Source organism: Chaetodon trifascialis, chromosome 19 (genome assembly GCF_039877785.1).
Source record: "Chaetodon trifascialis isolate fChaTrf1 chromosome 19, fChaTrf1.hap1, whole genome shotgun sequence".
NCBI lineage: Eukaryota > Metazoa > Chordata > Actinopteri > Chaetodontiformes > Chaetodontidae > Chaetodon > Chaetodon trifascialis.
This window is the reverse complement of record NC_092074.1, coordinates 20,523,782-20,543,943: the sequence shown is the minus strand read 5'-3', so window position 1 is coordinate 20,543,943 and position 20,162 is coordinate 20,523,782. Positions and strand designations below refer to the sequence as shown.

General features: G+C 46.6%; 2 protein-coding genes across 3 annotated transcripts in view; one reads left to right on the top strand and one right to left on the bottom strand.

Moving 5' to 3' along the window:
• txlnba (taxilin beta a) overlaps positions 1 to 17,743 on the bottom strand; it is a 356,647-nt gene extending 338,904 nt beyond the window's left edge. For both annotated transcript variants that reach the window (XM_070987886.1, XM_070987888.1), the window contains exon 1: positions 17,734 to 17,743. The gene's annotated coding sequence lies outside the window, so the exon portion shown is untranslated. The remainder of the gene's footprint in view (positions 1 to 17,733) is intronic.
• Positions 1 to 20,162, top strand: part of LOC139347982 (rho guanine nucleotide exchange factor TIAM2-like) — a 37,144-nt gene that overhangs the window by 4,129 nt on the left and 12,853 nt on the right. Inside the window, exons 2-6 of the mRNA XM_070987897.1 lie at positions 13,670 to 13,848; positions 15,155 to 16,342; positions 16,840 to 17,311; positions 17,522 to 17,697; positions 19,422 to 19,646. Of these exons, the coding sequence (XP_070843998.1) occupies positions 15,161 to 16,342; positions 16,840 to 17,311; positions 17,522 to 17,697; positions 19,422 to 19,646 (2,055 nt within the window). The 5' untranslated portion in view covers positions 13,670 to 13,848; positions 15,155 to 15,160. The remainder of the gene's footprint in view (positions 1 to 13,669; positions 13,849 to 15,154; positions 16,343 to 16,839; positions 17,312 to 17,521; positions 17,698 to 19,421; positions 19,647 to 20,162) is intronic.

Sequence of the window (20,162 nt, the reverse complement as noted above, 5' to 3'; positions counted from 1 at the left end):
TAAAGAAATCCACCAACACGATGGTTTCCTTTGTTTCAAGACATTTTTACAATTTCTTTTCTGTGTCCACATCTTGAAACAAGACAGATTAACGCTCAGAGATGTACGTACATGGGTTTTTGTCGTATTCTCGTTGGTTTATTGGCTGTGACGGACAGTTAGTGGACAGTAGAAGATAACTAAGCGCTGGTTAAGGTCTCGATGCTTCGTATTCTGTAGTAAAGAGTTGAGAGATGCTTGTGTTTCTGTGTGAAGTCGCTGCCGTCAGGGCGCTCTGTGACCGCCAGCCTCTGTTTGACTCACGTGCAGGTGAATTAAAGCCCCTTTAGAGCTCTACGGTCTTCAACGCAGGAAGTGGACGGAGCTGTCGAGCAGCATACCTTAACCCAAATTTAACAAGGCCAACACTGTTCTTGGCAAAACCCAGTGCTCTTTCCTTTTTTTCCCCACTCTGCGGTTTGGACACGGTCGTTGTGGACTCAGCTGAGCTTCAGGCAGAGCTCACTGCTAAATTTAAAGACTCCAAACGCCTCTGATTTCAGCCAGTTCAACTGAAATTGGGGTTTAAAATATCTGTTATGAAGCAGGTTTGTCACACTGAAAACATAATGACCAGATGCAGTTTTGATGCTTTTGATGTTTTCTGTAATTCTGCAATTTTCTCCAAACAAGCAGAGGAAGCGTCTAAATAATAGAGCAATCTCCCAGTGAATGAAGACATTAGAAACACACACACACACACACACACACACACTCATTCATCCAGCTTTGATTACTCGGAGGATGAAGGAAACTGTAAACGTCCAGCTCATCATAATGAGGCTTATTTGGTGCCTGCAGCTGTAATTTCAGGAGTCGTCTGTCCACAGGACTGAAAGGCTTTGGTTAGCGTGTTGGAGGGCTGAGGGAGGCTGAGGGGCAATCTGCAGACGGTGGTGGAAAAAGCTCAACATGACCATGAAGTGTTCTGGGAACCTCAGCTGCCATTGTGGTGCATTTGATGACTGGAGGTCCAGAAGGACGTTATGATACTGGGCTGCATCTCTGAGAACTGTTGCTTTCAGAGACACAGCATCAGTGTGTAGCTGGTCTGCAGCTGGTCTTATCGTGAGAAAAATGTCAAGAAATCTGATTAGAAATCGTAGAAAAATTCACTTTTAACTTGCAGAACTTCCCGCAGGATCAACTTTTTTTTTCAACATCTCACACTCTCATACTCAGTGAAGATGTCGTCCTCTGAGGACAAAGAACGTCTCTGATTGGTCACGAGTGTACGAATGTTCACGTCAGTCTGGACCAAAGTGATGTTGTGTTTGTGGACTGATGTGTGTTTGTGTGGAATGGTGTGTGTGTGTGCGTGTGTGTGTGTGTGCGTGTACGTGTACGTGTGCGTGTGCGTATGCGTGTGTGTGTGTGTGTGTTTGTGAGCTCAGTGTGTGACGTCACCCCGTCGCTGTTCTCAGAGCAGCTTCCAATCCGACCAACAACCAACCAGGATCAGTGTTTCCCTCAACAGCTGCTTCCAATTACTCACATAATACTCTCTCTCTCTTTTCCCACATCATAATACCCCCCCCCCCGCCCGCCCCGCCCTCTCTGCCCAGAGTCATACAAGTGAATTTGTGTGCAGTCGTTCGTGTGTGTGTGTGTGTGTGTGTGTGTGTATATAAAGACACGTTGAGCTTCGTCAGAACAGACATCAGTGTTCAGCTGAGGATTGTGGTTTATCTGAAATGAACGGCATCACTGAGCCTTTAAGATAAAGTCAGAACATACTTTGTTGTTAACAGACAGATGTTGAATCAAAGTTACGTTGCACTGAAATCTCTGGACTGTGATGTGAGCGACCTTTCAGACGTTTGAGTCTGTCTCTGTGAAAGACATTTTGGGACCATCTATCCAGCAGCATGAAAAGCTCAGTTTTCATTTTCCTGCTGTTTTGAGGAGCCTGTGAGCTCTTCTTCCACCTCACCATCCTGAGGTGGATTTGTTCAGATTGGAAAACATATCCAGTTTTCATGTTTCCCATATCCTGGGCACATCTTTCCATCGCTGCGCCTGTGCTTCCATCCCTGCCTCCAGCTTTGATTCCTCGGGGGAAAATCGCTCCTGATATGTTGAGGTTTTTATTTCCATTGCATTAGTGCGGCGTGTTGTCGTCGTGCTGGCTCTGTTCGGCCAGTTTTTCCGTTGTTGCTCAGTGGGTTTTGGTAACGGTACACTTGAAGCTGACTGGTGAAGCTCCCAAATGTATCTGGCTCCGGTTCACCGAACGAATCTGCAGTGGAAAAACTAAAAGATGCTGATGCTGAGATGTGTGCACCAGAGCTGCAGTGGAGTTTAGCTGTTACTCCGAGTTTCCACAGTGAATATCAGAACAGCACGGAGCAGGTCAGAGCACTACGTATTAGATATTTAGATATCAGTCACTCTGATCGGTGTTGGAGCAGGAAGACAGAGAGAAACCTGCAGAACGTTTGAGACAAACCTGAGCCGCTGACGTCGCCTGCAGGCAGAAATGTGGGAGTGAATTCCCGTTGAGATGAAAAGCTGAGGCGTAAAGAGAGGAGCTGCTTCATCGGAAGTTTTCAGCCTCGACACTGTTTGCTTCATTGCGTGCTGAACCCATGAAACCACGTAACATCAGAGGCTTTGAGGTGCTTTCTGACATGTTTCTGTCTTACTTCCTGTGTTTGTCCCATCTTTTCTTCACAGCAGTCCCTCCCCCTCCTCCTCCTCCTCCTTCATCCTCGCTCTTTTCCAGCCTCAGTTTCTCCAAGTGTTGTGTAATAAGAAGAGAGCAAGAATTTGTCCTGGGATTCCTGTGGTTTCTGGTGACTCTCGCCCTCTTATGTAAGACAACAGGGCTGCTCCGGATTTAAGATTTTTGGCATGTTTTTATTTGACAGCTGAAGTTCTTGCAGTTGCAGCAAAACAACGCGTGTTTACTGCTACTTAAACATGGTTATATTCAGAGACGAAGTGGAAGGAAGTCAGTCGGTCTAAAAACTGAAGAATGCTTTGGAAAATAGATGTGAGTTCGTAAACGATGAGCTGAAACATGAAAGCTTTGTTCCAGCTGTGCGCTTCACATGTGGAAACTTCTGTGTTTCCTGTCGGGGAATAAAAAGCTCAGGGATGGTTGCGTCTGTACAGTGACAGCAGGACAGGAAGTGTGTGATGGGATGTTTGACCCTTCAGAGGTGTCTGCATCAAACGCAGCTCAGAGGAAGTCAGTGTGTGTGTGTGGGTGTGTGTGTTGTTGACGTGTTGTTTACAACCAGGGTGGGAAATTCCAGCAGCCAGATGTTGCAGCAGTTTGTCTCCAGGACGGTTTGGCTGGAAGCCGGCAGTCCCGACCTGATCTCAACATCTAATTAGCTGGTTTAGAAAATAAAGCTGCTCCTCCGGGTTGTGAGAGTTTCCTTTATCAAGTCTGAATCCTTCGTATCAGTTTTGAACACTTCATTCAGACATTTTTTAATTTCAAAATTAGATTTCCTGCTTTGAAGGTGAACCCGGTGAAGTCCAGTGATGCAGCTTTCTGAACGTTTCTGAACAATGAAGCCTTTTTAGTGTTTTTTTAATTTTTCTAAAATGTTTAAATATATTTGGAAAGCAGTTGCGACTGTCTTCACAATGCGGAATTTTGAGATATTTGGTCAAAAATGTCATTTGATTACAGTAGATGTGTTACTTTTAGCGTAAGTCCAAAAGCTAAACTTCTGGCTGCAAACTGTTGAATCAGAATCGGCTTTATTGGCCAAGCATGTGTGCACATACGAGGACTTGGACTCCGGAAAAGACAACAATAAAAACGAAGAATGATGATAATTAAATAATAGTCTGTTTTAGCAGTTCCCAAATAAAAAACAGAGTAAGACAAAGAAATGCAGCGACAGTAAATGTCCTCCATTATACTTTGATACAAAGTCCTTTTATTTGATTCCTCGTCACCGTTTGATCGATGAGGTCCAAGCTCTTTGTGACTTCATCGTCTCCCTTCACCAGTGAAATACGGAGTTCTGCATCTGAGATCTCCCAGTCCAGATTCCACATCCTGACCCCTCACATCCTCTGATCAGTTCGCCAAAATCCCAGTGTGACCAAGCTTTTCCACTGCTGCTCCCAGTTTGCCTTCACTGCCAGATCGTCCCCATCTGTCACCACTTTTAACTCCTGGCTAAAGACCCACCTCTGAATGAGACAACAAAGTATTTGTTTCACTGTGAGTTATTTAACGGGATTATTTTGGTTTTAATTATTTAATTGTCCTTTAACTTTCTCTCTAAAGCTTGCTGTATGTACATTTGCTATATACATACAGTTCTGGTATCAGCCACCACACATAGGTCCATGTAGCACTGATAACATCACCTAAACGGTCCAGTCACCGAGTTGCTTTTCACCTGTGTGCACTGAAGAACCACCACCTGCAAACATCTGCATGGATCCTGCCTTGTCGGACCTCTCCGCCTCCGGACAAAGACTCAGCTCAGCAGAATTCCTGTCGGCTTCTCTTTGGTCTTCATCAGAGTCGGAGGTGTTTTCTCAGCCTCGGTCCGGCTGCTCTGTCCGATCAGGATCATTTCCACGACTCTGCGCGAGCGCTCGGCCCACAAACAACAATAAGAGCTGCACAGTTTGTCTTTGAAATATTTTGTTCACCTCAGCGAGTTGACTGTAAAAGCTTTGGCATTCCTGTGAGGCTCAGCAGCTGCAGGCTGTGAGCTTTGAGGACCAAACTGAGCTGGGACAGACGGCTGAGAGCCATTAAGCCTCAGGGAGCGCTAACCTGCTCTCAAACAAATGCTCCTTTCTCTTGTTTTCCTCTTCGATGGACTTAAAGGACTCTGAGCTTGTTTACAGCTGAAGCTCTTTAATCACGTTTTCGGGACAACAAGGGAAAGATTGTTCTCCTGCAACTGCTGAAGGATTCAAACAGGACAGAGGAAGTTACCTTTTAAGTAAATTTCAGTAGTTGTGACTGATTTAAAGCTCGTTTCAGCTGACACACCATCTGCACTTAAAGGTCGCAGCTTTTTCTTCTCATTCTTACGGTTTGGCAATCATTCCTATCAGATATGATGTTTGACGCAACAGCAGCAGTGAAACAATATGCCGAGCTCGGGTGTGAACCGCACTAAAAGGCCTTTTGTCCAAACTAAATTCTTTTCTGGAGACTTTGCAGCCACGCACAGTGGACTGCTTATAATTAGCTGCATTCATAAGTAAAGCCTTGAAAGACTTCATCAGAAAAGAGCTCAAAACTCACGCAATTCAAAAATAAATGTACACTATCCGCTTAGCTTAGCATAAAGACTGGAAGCAGGGGGAAACCGCTAGCTTGGCTCCGTCCCAAGCTAACGAAATCCATCTCTAAAGCTCACTTAGGAACGGTCACATCTCAATTGTACTGACAATCACTGGTTTTTTAGGGGGTTTGTGTCTCTGTACTTCCTGACTCTGAGCTGTTGCCAGGCAACTCAGCGGAGACTCCAGGAAGTTGCTGGTCCCAGGCGAGAAACGGTCCAAAACATAACCACCTGTAACACCAGAACAGATTAAACAAACCAGATTTAATGTGCTACTCTTTCCTTTGGACAGAGCCATGCTAGCTGCTTCCAGTCTTCATGCTAAGCTAAGCTAACAGAATGTTGGTTATAGCTTCATATTTGAAGGGCAGATATGAGAACAATCAATCTGAGCATCTAACTCAGTAGCTTATATCCTAAAATGTCAAATGCTAACCCTTTAATTAAGTAAAGATGGACTCCATTTTTTACATATGTCAGGATATAATGATGCCACAGACCCCACAGTCATCCTTAACTTTACTGCTTTGCATCACATTTTTAGTTTTCACAAACCACTAAGAGCCTGGGCTTCAGTTAAGCTCTTCTCACAGTTAAATATTGCAATATCCGCATTTAACTGAATGTAATATGATTCGATAAATGAAGAGTTTATGTCCAGCCTACAGGTCTAAAAATAATGTTTTCTTGTGTAAATCACTAAATCAGTGCTGACTGTCACTACATGAAACACCAGCTTCCCCTGTTTGTCAAAAAATACCTCAAAAACATGTTTAGATTTCAATGAAATTTGGTGGGAAGTTGTCCCTGGGCCAGAGAACAAGCAATTAGGTTCAGGATTTGACATTTTTGACCATTTTCAGCATTTTCTCACTGCTGGACTCTCATTAGAAACTCACACATTCAGTGTGTTTGAGCTCCTTCAGCCTGTGTTTGCTCTGTGGTTGGACTCGAGCTTTTGGCTAACCGCTGAGTCCTGCTAATTTCTGCATGTCTGTGTGGTTACCTGCGTGTGTGTTGAGCTGCTACAGAAACACCTTGAGCTCGTTAAAGCAGCAGGTAAACACGAGCGGCGGCGTTTGTTCATCTTCGGGCTGCTCCATCCGTCGCTGGTGTGTTTCCGTCCCGTCTCCGCCTCTTGGCTCAGAGCTCTGCCGCCAACATGTGGCTCCTTTTACCCAGCGAGGTTTTTGTGACCAGCATCATTACTCACTGTTTGTCGTCTCCTTTCAGTCGGAGTTAATCAGAGTTTTATCTCAGAGGAAAGCAGCGCGTTGTTTCAATGGAAACTTTGTGCCCAAGTAAGTCATCAAGGGCCATCAGTGTGTTTAATGTTGTTGGTTTTTCAGTGGGAGGCTCCAGAGGCTCTTACTGGCAGAGGTTGTGCAGTTCTTCACTCATTTATCTACATCGCAGGGCTGCAGACTGCTGTGCTTATCCTACCGCTGCCGTTCAGTATGCATCGAGACACAGATCAGACACAAAAAGCAGTTCAGACACATTTCCAGCTCAGTTGTGATTTGGTTTTGTTTCAGCTTAGATTCAGTAGGACTATTCATTTGAAGTAGCTGGACTGGCTGTCACTTGATCCCCGGAGGTGTTCTCAATCTGGATTTGGCATTTTCAAAAAGCACTGTGTGGATGTCTGTTTTCAGACTGCCTTAGTTTTAGCCCAGTGTTCCTAATAAACTGGACACATGTTATTAGAGTTTTCAAAGGACGACTTCATTACAATTTGGGTCTTCTTTTCATAGTTGTGTCCATCAGTTCTGCCAGTAACGCATCAACAATAGGCAGTGTCCGTGTTGGCATGTTGCTCTTCTCTGACAGTGACTCTTGTGTTTTGATGGATGTTCTGGGGGCCAGAGGGCCCCACAGCAGCATCTGGAGCCTGAATGAAAGGGCCGACGCTGGGCACTCGTCACTGCTTTGTCCGGCCTCTCTTACCCTCTCTCTGTGTCTCTGTTGAAGGACAAAGGAGGGGGAAGACGAGTGTGATCAGCACGCACACACACACACACACACATCCTCCATTCACCTCTCACACACTTCATGGAGAAGCTCAGAGCTGTCTGGGTTGAATCGGAGTCCAGTGATGCTTGTTGCAGTTGAAAATGTCATAGTGCAGATCATTTAGTGCAGTGGTCCCCCCGGCGGAGGACATGGGGCCCCAGGGAGTCCCCACAATATGGTGTGAATGCCTTGACTTGGTCCTCTTGAGCCCTAGAAACGTGTCTGAACGAATCTGTAGATTTTCGTCGTTGGGTCCAAACAAAAATGCGCCAAGTTCGATGTAAAATTGTCTTTTCTTGTAACTAGACAGTCATGGAGTCTCAAGTGTCCTGTGAGATAAATGGTTTGGTTTTTTATTTGTTTAAATTGCTTTAATTGTTGATGTAGAAGACAGTGCAACCAACATCTGACAAGTGAAATCTAAAAACACCAGCAGGAGGAAGAAGAGGCCTGAGACACTCACCCTAATTTATTGACAGTTGACTTAGGACCTGCAGATAAACCTTCTGCTGGTTAAAGCAAACTACATTTGACCTGCCATCAAATCTGATTAGGCTCTGCAGCACCGCCTGAGTCTGTCAGCCTCCAAGACACCAACAAACGCTTCATTCAATTAAGCGTCGATTAGAGCAGAGACTCGATCCATCACAGCAGCTGAACGGCCTGCTGGGAGACATGAGGATGATGATGATGATGGGGGGGTGGACATGACGAGGGACCACGTGCTCTACGCTAACCCTCAGACAAAAGCAAGAAATCCAAAAAGGCTTTTCATTGATGAGTTCTTTACAATGAGTCGAAGGCTGCAACTGCAGATTATTTTCAGTATTGATTAATTTGCTGATGTCTTCATCATCTTGACTTCTCTCTGACCAGAAGCTCAAAACCTAAAGAGTTTTGTAAAAAGGTAAATCATCAGTTCAACTGAACACACTACCAACTCCTGTCAGACTGCGGGCAATCCTGCATCTCTTTCATGGAGCAGCTTCACCAAACACTGGATGGGCGATAGCGTCTGACCCTCCAGCTCTTTCTTCACAGCTCAAACGATGGTTTGCTGATGGTCAGCGGTGCAAAGCCACTTGTCAGAGTCCATGTCGATCTCTTCATAACAGCCCCGCGCACATCCATTCCACGTTGGTAAATGAGCTGCAGTGTTCCTCTTCTGGATGTTTGAGGCTCTCCAGAGGAGGAAGCAGCTGCAGCGGCCACACCAAACCCAACACTCGGCCCCACCTGAGTCCGGGGTCCCCGCCCGTCTGCCCGCCGTGCCAGGACAAGGACCCCAGTCAGCCGGGACAGGAAACAGCCCCCACCTACCCCCGGCGACCCCGGCCCAGGCACACTTCCTCCGATGGGGGGGAAGTGGCTGCCGGCTCCAGACCCCCTCCTCCTTATCGAAGCTGCTGCTTTGTGTTTTCCCATGGGGAGGTGGAGCGCTCATTTTGCTCCTTGGCTTCTCCTTGCAAAAACACAACATAGCCCCTCCCCCACTCGTGCTGCACAATTAATCCCAAAGCAAACGTCCAACAAGCGAAGATAATTGAGCCTGAAACCAGCGGAGAGCGCTCGGTGTGCAAAACAAGTCTGGTGGAACTGCTCTCGAACGACTTTGTTCATGGATGATTCTGAGCAGATTTGACTGGAGCTGCTGCTTTAGTAGAGCTTCTTCTGGTCATCCAGAAGATTTCTCTGCTTTCAAATAATCCTGTTTCATAGGACAGTCCACCGAATCTCTCTGGGTTTTGGACTGCTGATTGGACAAAACCAGACAGACACAAAATCAACAAAAGACTAAAAAGAGCTTTGACTTTTCCAGTTGTTTTGGCATCAGGTTTCACTTCTTCTTTTGCATTCCATCTTTTTTTTTGGTCACTTTTGGTTTTAAACTGTGGCTTTGCTTTGCACATTTGGAGAGTTAACTGCATCTACTATGGCAGCAAAGTCGGTGCTCATCTGCAATCCAGCAGTGGTCTGATCAACACATCCTCATACCTCAGTGAGGTTGATTGTTAATGACTCACCGGGCAGCATACCTGACTGCCGGAGAGTACCCTGTGAGATGAAGGCCGACCTTCGTCATCACGTGGTAAACATTGTCAAACTTTGCTTAGGATTAGTCACCAGAACCGGTTGGTTAGCTTTAGGAAAAGGTTATGGGTTTAACTAAGTAGGTTACTGTTTTACGCTATGTGGGTACATTATGAAGCTTAACGTTGACTCTCATCAGTGAAAGTCCTGCGTATGTTTGTCCCATCCATCCACCCCACCGTCCTCCATATGTGGACTTTCTTGTTCTTTATACTACATCACCTGACTTACTTCTTTGCTTCTGTCATATTTACTGCAGCCACTAGCGCTTATAACAGTAAATATGGGTCGTAATAGCCTGTTTACACAGTGCTACTTCTCCACCACTGCTACGTCTCTAAGACCAGATAAATCATCAGTATGATATTTGTTCTGCAGTGCCACCTCGTAGATTCAGTTCAGAATGATTCAATCGGCGGATCATGTGAGTGAACACATCGTCGGAGTTTGCGTGTCTGTCCTCGCTGACCTGAGGGTGTATTCGTCAGTCCAGCTCCATGGAAACTGTCAGGGCGGTGTTACGTCTATTATATCGCACCACAATTAACAACATTTTTGTGCCTCTATGTAGTCTGGACCTGTCAGTGTAGAGCTTGGAAATGGAGGAACGTTCTGGCACATCGTAACGGCAAAAATACATCCTGCTGGACCGTCTGCAGCTTTTTGATCCGAAGGAACATGAAGTGGAGACTTAGGAGCACTGAGTGTGGCTCAGACTGTCAGCAAGCTCTTTTAGAGATGAGACAGTTTGTCAGTCGTTAACTGTTCAGTCGTTCAGTCGTTAACTGAACTCACCACCTGCATGATGTCAAGAGGAAGGAGGAGCTAGCGACCGACTTCAGCAAGAACGTAAACAAACATGGCGTCCGAAGCGGTGCACATCATACTGGCTGTCGTGTGTTGAAAAGAAAAGAAAAAGTGAGATCCTTCTGAGTTTAGGACGATAATCAGCAGATGAATTAGTAGTGGAATAATCATTGGTTGCAGCTCTGTCCTCTTGGTCTCTGAGCTCTGAAAACGAATCTACTGTGAACAGTTAACATGGGAGCATACAGCATATTAATAAATAATCGTCTGAACGTAAAGGCAGTGTGTGACGGCAGCAGTGTTTGTGTGTCTGCTGCTGCAGGAGGTGTTTCAGTTTCCTGCTATTTACTGCTGATCTGGACTTCCTGTTTCCTGCGTCCTCTCAGCCTCGAGACAAAAGCTTCATTACACTGAGAAAAGAAGAAAATGGCAGCCGAACAAAGTAGTCGTTCAGTGGGTTTTATCCATCGCTCGACAGGCTGTTTTAAAGTTTTAATATTTTTCTGTCATTTCTCTGCATTGACTGATGACTTTGAGTGTTTCAAACACGTTGTTGTAGCTGTGACTGTCACCGTTTGTCTGCAATGATTCAGCAGACCGACTCTCCTCAATAAATCCGGTTCTCATCAGAAAGCTCTCTCACCTAGCGTTAGCATTAGCATTAGCACAGCTATCTGTTCCAGTCAGCTGACCGTTCAGACGCTGATTCACAGCACTCACTAGTTTTCTGTATCTGATTGTGAGCATGATTTTTATAATTGTTTTCTGTATTTCTGGAGTGTTTGCAGTCGTATTGTTTGAAAGCGTCACGCGGCACTCTTGTTTAAGTCGTTTAAACCATCACAGTGAACATTGCGTCTACGTTAGCATCAGTTTGAGCTCTCTCAAACTAGCGATGCCACCTTGACTGTTTTAGCTACGTAAAGGCATTCGTGAGGTTTCCTCTCAGAATCTGTCTTTACGTCTAATGTCTCCTCGCGACCCTCAGATGATAAAGTCCACTTAGCGAACAGGTGGCATTCCTCCATGCAAACCGAGAGCAGCTCAATCTGCACATTAATCAGATTCTTTTCAATCCGAATCGGATGAATTCCTCCAATATGTTGGCCTCACGCCCGCCTTGGGGAGAGGGCGAGAGGGGCGAGGAGGGTCTTTGTTAATGAAGAATGGGAGGGGTCGCCCGTGGAGGCGCGTCGTGCGAGCCGGCAGATGGCCGATAGGACGAGCCAACAAAAGTGGACAGCAGACTTTCTCCATTCAGAGCCGAGCGTCTGAGCTCCAAGACACAAACTAGCACTGAGGGGAGGACCGAGGGGGGAGGGGGAGGCCGTGACGGGTGAGGGTGAGAGTTTACACTGATGCTGTGAAATCAGTTTTCATAACCTCAAGGCCTAAAAACAGGTTCTACGTTTAAGGTTCCTTATTTTCATTCTGTTCCAACTACCAATGAAAATTTTGGAGATCCGGAAGACAAATTGGTTAGATGTGATTTTAAAGGAAAATGGAAGTTTGATTGAAGCTCCCAAAAATGTAATAATGCGACGTGTTGACCAACGAATGACAGACGTGGATGAGATCATGGGTGTTATTCCAGATCAGGTTGAGGCCTGAAGAAGACCTTGAAGGTCGAAACATACAGTTTTTGGGAGCTTTTTAAAATTCGATTTGAGTCCTGAGTTCACTTCCTGTCTGTGGTTCAACGTTAAGGAAAGACTCTAACTGTGGTTAAATGTAAATAAACACATCAGTGAATAAACAGCAGTATGTAAACTAAACTGACGACAGGCTGTTGGTTTTCGTCTTTTGGACGAGCAAACACAGGACTTTCAGCTAACGCTGGTCACATGGTGTTTCAGTGGCGTCTGGGTTGAAGTCCAGTCATGACCTTTGACCCGACGACACTCGTTGGCCTCATCGTCTCCTTATGAACTTGTCTTGTTGTCTTTGGTACCTGTTGTTGTTGTAACCTAACCTAAAAATGTGCATGAATTTCAGGCAGATTATGTGAAGTGTGAATATTTGATTTCATTCTCTGGTTAAATCTCCTCCGTCGGGGCGCTCCAGCTGTCGAGGGTTCTCCTCAGCTCTTCCCATCCTTGTTTCAGTAAGAGAGGTCAAAGGTCACTGATGCGTTCGGGGGCAGCAGTGCATTGTTTTGCCGTCGGCTCTCCCCCTCCTTCTTCCTCCTCGGCTGTGACCTGTGGGACAGGATGGGCGTCGCCCTGCCAGAGCTCACTGTTAGAACACACTGAAGCTCAAGTTGCCCGTGACCTTTGACCTCCCCCCAGCTCGCTCAGGAAGTGAGCGCCCAGAGCTCGTTATCGTCCTGTGGAAGACATCTGACTTTCGTTTTATTTGTGACGATGTTTGATGTAGTTTCGATTTTATTCCACAGCTGGAAGGAAAATCAGAAAACACCAGGCTGGAAGACGCAGATTATGGAAAGTCCTGGAAAAGTCCTGGAATCGTCAAATGATAAATGTTAAACACAAAACAGCTGCACAAAAACTTTGACTGAATGAAACGCAGTATAACTTTAACAAACCTGTCTCAGTCAGGATCTGTCTGACGAGTCACCAGCATTACGACTCAGAGTCAGCACCATCTTTAACAGGTTTGATACTGAGGACACTTTTCTGTTCATAGTTTCAAGGTGAGACACTGAGGTCCACTGAGGTCCACTGAGGTCCATGTCCTCATGTAAACCAAGGCTCCCGTCCTTGAGTCCAGTCTCTGTTTAGAGGCTGTTGTCTCTGACTTGTCTCTGTCTCTTGTCCACTTTGACTTGGACTTGGCATCATCAGCATTCTCACTCAGACTCGTCTCTGTCTCATGGACGTTTGGACTCAGGCTTCAGTTGGACTTGTCTCGGACTTGAGGTCGTTTTGACTCGTACTGGTCTCGGTCTAGTCCACCTGTCTCTTCTGATGCGGTGTTCAGCTTTGATCAAGTCCAGCTGCCTTATTTCAGTTGTTTTTCTTGAATATTTATCAACAACATAAATTAATTAATCCTTTGACATGATTCACTAATTCAGCCATTTTGCCATTTTTAGGATTTTAACGTGCTGATTGTCCTTTTTTCTATGTAAACTATGTCTTCATACATGTGTGGAGGGGCTCTTTAAGCATCTCATTAACCGATGATGAAAATAAACTTGTCGTCTCTGTATGAAGCTCTTAAAATAGCTGCTGTCCGATGATCTCAGCCCACATTGACTCTCGATGAATATAACGACTTAAAGGAAACAGAAAGAGGGAAAACGAGGAGAAAATTGCTTCACATTCCTGCAAACCAAAATAAACAGAAGACAGAGTGAGGTCTGGTTTAAGAAGCGGAGACGTCATGGAAGAGCTTTCTGTGGAGGGGGGGGTTTATACAAAAGCAAAGTCTGTGTGCCGGAGCTCATGAAGCCCCTCCCTCCCTCTGTTCTCCCCCAACAGATGAGCCGGTGTGAAGAGAGAGGGCGAGCGACATAGACAAACAGAGAGAGAGTGAGAGGGGGAGCAGCTGGAGGTGGGAGAGCGAGCTTCAGTAGTAAAGAGAGAGAGAGGAGGCAGCAGGACGGAGCATGAAGGAGCTGCTGAGTTTCTGTTTCTGAGGACGAAAACACCCCAAACCGGTAAAACTCTACACTCTTTATTTACTTTATCAGCTTTTCTTCATTTATAGAAATTAATCTTCTGTACTTCTTCACCTTTTGATTGCTCTTTGTCGCCGTTCGTAGCTGTAATAACTTTTATTTTCACTGTTTGCAAAGATGCTCTGGTATGAGCAAATCCTAGAATAATGTTGCTTTTCATGTCGTGCAAGTCATCCAGCTTCATTGATTACCTACAACACGTATCAGAAAGCTGACGCCGGCTGTGAACAGAAGAAGTTTTGATTTAAGTAAAGAGTGCATGAGCAGCTTTGTTTATGGGAGCAGCAGCAGACATAGATGGAGAGGTTGTAGCACCGATGTGTAGATGTAGTGATAGTAGCAGCAGTGGTGGGTAGCAGAGAGACCTGGGAACAGAGTGCTTCACAGCTACAAGTGAATAATAATCAAGTAGTAATGACTTGAGAGCAGCAGTAATGGGTGTTTTTGCTGTAATGTTGGAGCAGTGGTCGAGGCTGCACTACAAACTGAGCAAACATCATTTGATTTATTTTCATTCAATTAACGAGCAGCTTGATTTGATCTAAAATCTTGTTTTTGCTGCTCTCTTGTGGTTAAACTCTTGAGAACAGCAGCATGCGACCTCAGCTCAAGGTCCACGTACTGTACGAGCTTTTTCCAGAATCTTCACCAGCACCACATGGTCTTCATCATCGGATTGAGTTTGCTTAGTTGTCATAGATGGATCTGTGGACATGAGGGCTCAGTGGCTGTTGCGATTTATTCATCCACATCGTCTTTCCAGTCAATAGTTTTACTTGTGAAAAGCTGCTTTGAGCTGAAAGAAGCTCAGAACCGTTCGGCTGCTGTTAAAAGGTGTTGAAAGTAAGGGGTCTGGAGTGGGGATTGCTTCATCAAAATGCTAATTCATGCTGCTTCTATGAAAACACAGCCAAATCTGTACTGTTGAGTGAGTGGGTCAAGTTGCATTGTGGGTAAGGAGCAAGGTTTTGGAAGAAGAATCAGTAGTGCTGGTGGTGTTACTGGTAGTAATCACATGATGCAGAAGTGATGGAAACACTACAGGAGTTGGAGCAGCTTTGTGTTTCTTTGCTGGCATGAAAAAGGTCAAAAAGTAATAATAATAAATCTATTATTTCCAAATGTGTTCAGCACAAATCTAAGTGAGTGTCACTGAATATAAATCTCTTTGAAGTCTGGGCTCACTTTAACTGGCAGACAAACAGCAGCGTTTGTAGTTTTGAGGTGATTTATCTCCTCCGTCTGTCTCATGTTGATGATGTCATCCTCCTTGATGCTCCTCCAGGTTACGATGGGAAACACAGACAGTCACAGCAGCTTCGTCTCTCCTGCCAAGTCCTCCTGTGCACTCAGGTTCTCCTCCAGGAGGGAGGAGGTGCCGTCGGCTCGCAGCTGGTGGAGGAGCAGCCAGGGAGGCGGCAGGAGTCGGGGGAGGGGCGCTGGCCCGCCGTACACCTCCTGGCATTATGAACATGCACCCAAAGCAGCCAGAGGAGGCTCCAAGCTGGGAGCAGGATCCCCTCAGAGGTACATCAGAGGGGAGCGGGTGCAGGGAGGCTGCAGGAAACAGTTTGGTTACTTGGAGAATGGCGGCAGGAGTAATGGGATTTGTGGCGAGCGGGCATCCCTGGAGAGCGGCGGTAGCCCGAAGGTGCTGCTCAGCAAAGATGGCAGCATGAGGGTGGAGTTCACCAATGGCAGGGTCGGCCCCAGGGAGCCACAGGGGCTGGCCGGCCTCCCTGCCACCACCACTGCCACCCCAGTCGCCGAACCCTCCCTCCGCACCAGCAAGGGTAGCTCACTCAGCTCCGACGGCTCCTGGTACGACTCGCCGTGGGGGACCGGCGGCGAGCTTTCTGACAACGTGTTCGTTTGCGGGGAGAGCGTGGCCAACAGCAGCGGCTACACCACCTACTCCTCCACCCGCACAGAGGAGACGGCCACCACCAGCAGCGGGTACAACACCTTCTTCTCAGCCCAGGTGGACATTTCTCCCGGATTTAACTCCAGCCTCCTCTTCCCCACCACCGAGACGGGCGAGTTCACCTCCGCCGCAGGCTACAACACCTGCTCCTCCGGTCGGACGGAGGACAGCGGCATCGGGGACTCAGTGATCCTGCAGTCTGACCTGAGAGACTTCAGCTTGGTTTCACCTTCCACCACCTCACTGGACAACGTTTACTCCAGCCACAACACGCTGCCGGCCTTCCCCATCACAGCAGACGCCTCCCTGCAGCAGCAGAGGACCACCATCTCCTCCACGGCACTCCTGGATGATGTCATCCAGGAGGAGGAGGGGTCAGGAGGAGGCTCGGAACAGCGTTACTCCTCCCTGACGCTGCCCTGTCGCAGGGCCGAACCTGTTAACACCATCTCCACCTGCGGAAACAACCGCAAAGACTTCCTGAAGAGCCGAATCAGACGACTCAGCGACTGGACAGGAAGTCTGAGCAGGAAGAAGAGGAGGATCCAGGTAAGACACAACAACAGAGCCAGCATTTAAAAAATGAAGTCAGTGGGAGTTTTACACGTACGGAAGACTTAAAAGCTAAATATTTATCATTGATTGATGATTGATTTCACTACATCATACATCCCAGCTATCGTATTCAGATTTTTAAAAGCCTGTATAAACGTCCACATTGTTTATCCTAAACAATTGGAGAACTTAGAAGTTTCTGAGCATATTTCCTAACTTGCTGCATTAAAGGATCCATGAATACAATGAAAATAAGAAAAATATAGAAAATTATCAGACTTTTAATTTTTTGTGTTAAAGGGCAACATAATTGTGAGTTTTATGTCCCTCTGGTGGCCATAGGAGGAATTACAACAACACTATTTCCTCTTTGTCAGTCCTTCTCTTGAGGAAACCTTTAACTGACAGATTTTTGGGAGTTCATCAGCTTTGTTGATTAATAATAAATGAAAAAGATTAAAAACCAGATCAAACGTCTGATTCATCCACAGGAGCCATACGGCAGCGATACCGGGCTGGACTCTGGGCTGGTCGGGTGCAGCACACTGTGGTCCTCCAACCCTCTCCACACTCTGAACCACAACCAGAACCAGAACCAGTTCCCAGCAGTCCACTGTGGCTCCTCCAGGAGCCTGAACCTGAACCAGAGCAGCGACATTCAGCGGCAGAACGTCTACAAAAACTTCATGCAGGAGCTGGAGACGGGCTGCAGCAGCACGGCCGACCGGACCGAGCCGTCCGAGGGGGATGAAGAAGAAGAGGATGAAGAGGGGGAGGACGAGATGGATGGGGAGGTGGAGGTGGGAGGAGGCGAGCAGCTGGATGTCCTGTTTGAGAAGGAGCAGGGTGTGGTGCGAAGGGCCGGATGGCTCTCCTTCAAAGCTCTCCTCACCGTCAGCAAGGACAGGAAGCTGGAGCTGGCGGCTCGCCGCAAGTGGAAACACTACTGGGTCACACTGAAAGGTACGCCCCGTCCTGCCCGGAGGACAAATACATCTGAGGAAAATCCTCTCCAGACCTGAAGCTGTTCCTCGTCTCTGCAGCAGGCTAAAGGCTACATTAGCTGCCACTAGCATGACACTCTCTCACTTCAAGTGCCGAGACTTTTGGCCCGAGCGCAGCAGAAATAATCGATTATTTTGTCTGAAATAATTGACGATTCTTTCCCCTCAGGTTGCACTCTGCTGTTTTACGAGACTTATGGGAAAAACATCAGCGCTGAGCAGGAGCTTTCTCCTCGTTACGCCCTGCTGGCCGACGACAGCATCGTCCAGGCTGTCCCCGAACATCCCAAGAAGGAGCACGTCTTCTGTCTGAGCAACTCGCACGGAGACGTCTACCTGTTCCAGGTGAGGGTGGATGACACATCATGATTCACAAACAGCCAGGATCAGATGTTAATCTCTCATTTCTTGTTTGTTTGTGACATTTTTAACATTACTGAGTAAACCTGCAGCAGTTATCCAGGAAGTTTTTTGTCCCATTCTTTCTAAATTTGAACCCTCAGTTTTTTCTCGACTGTCTGACTTTTGATTGCTGGCTTCGTTTCTCTTCCCATCGTACTCTGTCATTTCAGTCCCAGATCAGTGTGAATGAACGGGACGTAGTGTTGCGGAGGTTTGCGGTTTCTCTCCAGCACAGAACCACCAGCGTCGCCACAAGCATGCACAGAGCCTGAGCACATTTCAGGATCTTCTCTGCATCAGTTGTGTTTGGCGGTGACTGTGCTGCTGCCAGCTTTACACCACTGACACTGATGGCTGACGGCTGAAATCCAAGATAAATGTGGATGGTAGTCTGAGCCTAACAAAGAGTAACTGCTCAGGAGATGAAGTTAAAACTACCCATCTCTGTCTCTGTCTAATTCCTGGAGAATTCCATTTAAGCAGACAGTGTGTATTTACATTTTGAGCATTTAGCTTCTCCTTCAAACTCCAAACCAGATGTTTTTTTGGATTTCCAATATTACAAACAGCAAAAAGCAGAGATCACAGAAGGCCTGAAAATAGCTGCAGCACACTTCCCGTGTGCTTGCTGGCAGTCAGCGCTGTTGACCTGAGCCTGAACATTTATCTTCTTCTTCACGCGTTTTACGAGCTCAGAAAGCACTTTCGTATTCCCAGAGTAACTCTCGCTCTTCACAGCTGTAGAGTGTGTGCGCAGACACACAAATCACACTGCAGCCAATCGACTGGTCTGAGGCCTCACTGTGATGAGGAGGAGGGGATGAGCCGCCCCGAGGTGTCGAGGAGCTCTTGTGCTGAGCTGAAAGGAGCTGACGATGGAGCGTGGAGGAGGGTGAAAGCCCTCTAATGGGAGTCACGACACCCGGCTAATTACTGCAACAAATGCTCCTCTTTACGACAATGACCCCGGCAACGGGCTGCTTAATGCTCCCAAAGAAAAACACCTGTTAGTGTCATGAAATGAGAGCTTCTGTTCTCCATTTGACCACTTCTGTGTCCAGAAAACTTTAACCCTTAAAGCCTCAGAAACATTTGCATTCAGACCATCAGGATACGCTGAAAGTCTAAAACCCGCTGCTTTCTGCTCTTTAGGATCTCGTGTTTTCAGCCCAGACGTCATTTAATGGTTTCCTATCATTAAATTCTCATTAATCATTAACACCTGGTAGAGAGTTAAGAAGGTAAAAGTTCAGGATTTTTAAATTCAGTTTATTTAGACTCTTTTTAAGCCAAAATAAAGAAATAAATACAGGTTTTGCTGTTTCCCAATCAGACTTTTATTGCTGGCAAGAGAGACAAAGAAACAACATTCAGACCTTCATGTTGGATTTATAGAAGTACAGTAATGGACGACTGAATTAATCAAATAGATTTATAAGGGAGGTGGCTATGTGCTGGAGAGAAATGGACTCAGTATTCCTGTTAGTTCAGACTTGAATGAGGCCTTGCATGGACAAGCAGCTTGAATGTTTCACTGACTGTCTGTGGATTTAAAGGATTTGGCCTCAAGAAAATGTTAAAAGCAATGTGACCAGCATTCAGCGACCTGCGAGACTTACAGAATGGACATCTAGTCTCATCCGAACATCTGTCCTCGTCCCATCCAGGCCACCAACCAGACCGACCTGGAGAACTGGGTGACGGCGATCCACTCAGCGAGCGCCTCGCTGCTGGCGAAGCGTCAGGGGAAGGAGGACACGCTGCGTCTCCTCCGCTGCCAGAGCCGCTCGCTGCTGCACAAGATCGACATGGACGGGAAGATGAAGAAGATGGCCGAGCTGCAGCTGTCCGTCATCAAGGAGCAGAAGAACAGGAAGGCCGTGGAGAGCCAGGTCAGTGTGGGATCGGCGTGGAGGCGGTTAAGTCAAATTGGCCCATTAAGGTCGTTAGATCCTTTGATGTGATCAAAGGGTCACAGGTTCAGTTGTCTTTGACGTACAGAGTGCACAGACAGCTGCTCTGATTACAGCTGTTCAAAGCTTTCTTCCTTTCTCTCTTTCATAGAATATATAGAATATAAAAGAAGATTTAGCTTCTTAATAAAAGCTAAAGAGCCCGTTTTTCAACTGGAAACTGTGCTGTGTTAGAAAGGGTTTTCCATATTAAGTAGAGACACGGTGAAGGTGGGACAGACTGTGGAGACCCTGAGCTCAGGTGAAAGTGTTAACACCAACAAAACTGAAAGAAGAAACGGCCGTGTTGAGGGACCTTATGAAGCTGTTAGCGTTCTGCTGGCAGCTGTGAGAGCCAGAGGGAACTCTGGGAAGTCTTTACATAACAAACGCTGCTGAGGATGTTCTGGCAGCTGCAGAGCAGAAAAATGTCCGAGCTCAATCTCGCATGGAGTC